At 31.0% G+C, this 4,254-nt stretch overlaps 1 protein-coding gene across 1 annotated transcript; it reads left to right on the plus strand.

The window, feature by feature from the left end:
• The first annotated feature begins 817 nt into the window (after positions 1-817).
• Positions 818-2,007, plus strand: LOC119614511 (protein takeout-like). The gene is made up of 5 exons (XM_037970634.1): positions 818-915; positions 996-1,079; positions 1,218-1,368; positions 1,435-1,574; positions 1,634-2,007. The coding sequence occupies exons 1-5, from the start codon at positions 852-854 to the stop codon at positions 1,933-1,935; spliced, it is 741 nt and encodes a 246-aa protein (XP_037826562.1). The 5' UTR covers positions 818-851; the 3' UTR covers positions 1,936-2,007.
• The last annotated feature ends 2,247 nt before the right edge of the window (positions 2,008-4,254 follow it).

Raw genomic sequence — 4,254 nt, forward strand, 5'->3', positions numbered from 1 at the left:
GACAAGATTACAGTCTGAACTACAGACAAGATTACAGTCTCAACTACAGACAAGATTGTAGTCTCGAGTATAGATAACACTATAAACTCGACTATAGACAAGATTACAGTCTATCTTTTAGACAAGAATATAGTCCAGGACTATAGATAAGACAATAAACTCGACTATAGAGCAGATTATAGTCTCGACTATAGATAAGTCTATAATCTCGACTAAAGACAATAATACTACAGTCACTACTATGGACAAGAACTTGACTATAGACAAGATTACAGTCTCGACTATAGTCAAGATTACAGTTTCGACTATAGGCAAGATTAAAGCCTGAACTATAAACTTGACTATAGACAAAACTATAGATACGACTATAGACTAGAATATAAACTCAACTAAAGACAAGATTACAGTCTCGACTAAAGACATGATTAAAGCCTGGAATATAAACTTGACTATAGACAAGACTATAGTCACGACAAGATTATAGTCTCGTCTATAGACAATACTATAGTCTCGATTATGGACAAAATTATAGTCTTGACTATAGACAAGATTACAGTTTCGACTAAATAAAATTTCAACGAACTATTAAAATTATAACCAACTAACTATTTATTGTCTTAATCATATTATTAGTTTTTAACTTTTTTACATTATTCTATCAATAATGATTGAATATTGTATTTAGTTAATTATTTCATTTAATATTAATTACAACATGTTAGTGTCAAGCATATGTCAATTAATTGACAGAAGTATTTAATTTTTAGTATATAAAAGTAGATCATCTTCAACAAATAAGATTAGTTTTTTACAAACGGAAACGCGATCGGTCAATTTGCTTTAATTTCAAAATGTTTTTGAAAATAATAACGATTCTAGTAATTTCATTGTGTTCGAGTATTAAAGCGGATTTTCGTAAGTTGCGCTAAGGATTCGGGGAAATGGTGTATTAAGTGTTAATTTTTTTTTTTTTAATTCTATATTTCGTCCTTAAGCTGATGATCCTAAACCTTGTAAATATGAGGATTCGGAATGTATTATAGAAATAATTAATTCATTATTTAAGGATAAATTAGATGGTGAGTGTTTATCCTAAAACAAGTAAATCTATAAATCTGTGATATTTGTATGAAATTCGAAATCAAAAAATTACCGAATTCAAACAGTAACTGGGTAATGACTTTAGATCTTTCTCTTTTTACTTTTATTTATCGCAGGCGATGACTCAATAAATTTGCAATCACTTAATCCATTGAAAGCTACTACTGTTAATATACATCAGGGTAAAGAAAGTCCTGTTAGTTTGGATTTGGTATTGAAAAATAACCTTATGTATGGATTTGAAAAGCTCAAGGCAATTAAAATCAAGTAAAATTTATAAAAAATTTGTTCAAAAATTTTATTGTTTTACTAAACACTAAAATTTATTAACAGGGGCTTCGGCAAAAATTTAACTGGTAAACATAGCATTATGTTACATTCCGATTATATGAGCGTAGTTGGTGATTATGATATTGATGGTAAAATTTTGATATTACCCATTAAGGGTACGGGTAAATCAAATATAACAATGGGTAAATTTCACTTCATGATGAACATTTTCAAGCATTCAAGCATTTACTTATCTTTGCAGTTGATGTTGAAATTTTTATGAATTTTGTGGGAACACCGATGGAAAAAGATGGTGCCACATATATGTATATTGAGGAAATGAATTCGAATGCTGAACCCAAGGGCATGATATATAAGGTGGAAAATCTATTTAATGGCGATAAAGCTTTGGGTGATAATATGAATTTGTTTTTAAACGAAAATTGGCAAGAAATTTATGCCGAAGTACGTGTTTCGATATGCAAGGCATTTGGTGATATTTTTAAGGATGTTATTAATGACGTTTTCAGTAAATATCCTTATGATAAATATTTTATTGAATAAAGTAACTACATATTAATATTATAACATTTGAGTAAAATACATATAAAAATAAAAATTCAAATATAAATAATATTCAAAATCAGCATTTTAAAAAATTTATTTACTTTTTTCCATGACGTACAATTCCTACAACCAGATATTGTTGCTTGCTGCTACCTAGTTTGTATTTGCTTTGATTTATTCAATTAATGATCGTCTTATTTTCAAATTCATTTTCATATTAATTGATTATTTTTATTACAGTTCTTATTGGAATTATTGCTTTTATACGACAACTTGATTTTAGAATTAATCTGTTTTAGGGTATCGAAGGGTAATATGGGTGATGCCATTTAGAAAATATTAAAAAATATAATCCACAAGACTTTAAACTCGACTTTAAGCAATACTATAGTCTTTACTATATATAAAACCTCGATCACAGAATATGGACAATACTATAGTCTCGGCTATAGACAAAACTATAGTCTCGACTATAGAATAGACTATAGTCACGACTATAAACTATATTAATGACTATAGATTAACTATAGTTACGACTACTGACTAAACTATAGTCTAGACTATACACAAAACTATAGTCTCGACTATAGATAAAACTATAGTCTCGACTATAGATAAAACTATAGTCTCGACTATAGACAAAACTATAGTCTCGACTATAGACAAAACTATAGTCTCGACTATAGACAAAACTATAGACTCGACTATAGACAAAACTATAGTCTCGACTATAAACCATATAAATGACTATAGATTAACTATAGTGACGACTATTGACTAAACTATAGTCTAGACTATAGACAAAACTGTAGTCTCGACTAAAATATATTACCTTTTAGGTCTTGAAGTACAAAATTAATTTCCCTTTAGACTATAAACCAGACTATAGACTAGACTATGGACTAGACTATAGACGAGACTATAGACTAGACTATAGACTAGACTATAGACGAGACTATAGACTAGACTATAGACTAGACTGTAGACTAGGCTATAGACTAGACTATAGACGAGACTATAGACTAGACTAGAGACCAGACTATAGACTAGACTATAGACTAGACTATAGACTAGACTATAGACTAGACTATAGACGAGACTATAGACTAGACTATAGACTAGACTATAGACTAGACTATAGACGAGACTATAGACTAGACTATAGACTAGGCTATAGACTAGACTATAGACTAGACTATAGACTTGACTATAGACTAGACTATAGCTGCCTACACATTTCCGTTGCTGTGCCTTCTATTATGTTGTAATTGGAGAAAGTTTCGGTGAAACACTCCATATCGATTTTGTCTTTAGACCACCCTTGAATTTTTACCTTAGTGCTTTTTGACACCGTATGACTTCCGGTATGTACAGTGAGTATTATTGCCTGGTGGTCGCTATACGTATAGTGCTCGCTAACCTGCCATTCTACATCTCTTGATAGGTATGCACTTACGAATGTTAGGTCAACAATCGAGCCATAGCCGGTCCTTCTGAATGTATACGAATTACCCTTATTCAAGAGAATTAGGTCGAGTTGAGAAAAGGCGTCAAGCAGTATTCTTCCCCTTTCATTAGTTCTCTGACTCCCCCAATCTATAGTCCAGGCATTAAAATCGCCTCCGATGATAACTGGGTTGTGACCTGATACATCTCTTACAAGATCGTCCACAAATCGTTCGAAGTCTAGTATCGGTATATTTGGTGACGCATAACAGCTGTATACGTATACACCACCTATTTTTGCTCTTGCAAAACCTTCATGCTGCTCCTTCATACCCACTTCTATGGCCTTGTTTCCACAAGCCCATACTGCGGCTCTTCCTGTTGACTAGACTAGACTATAGACTAGACTATAGACTAGACTATAGACTAGACTATAGACTAGACTATAGACTAGACTATAGACTAGACTATAGACTAGACTATAGACTAGACTATAGACTAGACTATAGACTAGACTATAGACTAGACTATAGACTAGACTATAGACTAGACTATAGACTAGACTATAGACTAGACTATAGACTAGACTATAGACTAGACTATAGACTAGACTATCGATTACAGACAAGACTATTGTATGGAATTTCTGAGATTGTTTTTTTACAAAGTATGAATATTACTAGACTGATGTAAAACAACTACACAGTTTAATTTATATTATTATATTATTATTACTTTTTGAATGCAATATTTATGAACATTTCATAATTATAAATCTCATATTTAAAATAAGTTATGATCTTCCTATTTCAGTTACAATTAGATTTCGCTAATATAAAAACGAAGCTAAAACTAAAACAGATATCAGTT

The sequence above is a fragment of the Lucilia sericata genome, unplaced genomic scaffold (genome assembly GCF_015586225.1).
Source record: "Lucilia sericata isolate MDLA Ls3-8-SP2 unplaced genomic scaffold, ASM1558622v1 Contig003003F_arrow, whole genome shotgun sequence".
Classification (NCBI taxonomy): domain Eukaryota; kingdom Metazoa; phylum Arthropoda; class Insecta; order Diptera; family Calliphoridae; genus Lucilia; species Lucilia sericata.

Excerpts from the sequence above, each read along its gene's own strand:
- LOC119614511 (XM_037970634.1), top strand. The coding sequence starts at position 852 with ATGTTTTTGAAAATAATAACGATTCTAGTAATTTCATTGTGTTCGAGT. Across the intron at positions 1,080-1,217 it reads ATTTAAGGATAAATTAGATG|GCGATGACTCAATAAATTTG; the intron begins GTGAGTGTTTAT and ends TATTTATCGCAG. Across the intron at positions 1,575-1,633 it reads TAAATCAAATATAACAATGG|TTGATGTTGAAATTTTTATG; the intron begins GTAAATTTCACT and ends TTATCTTTGCAG.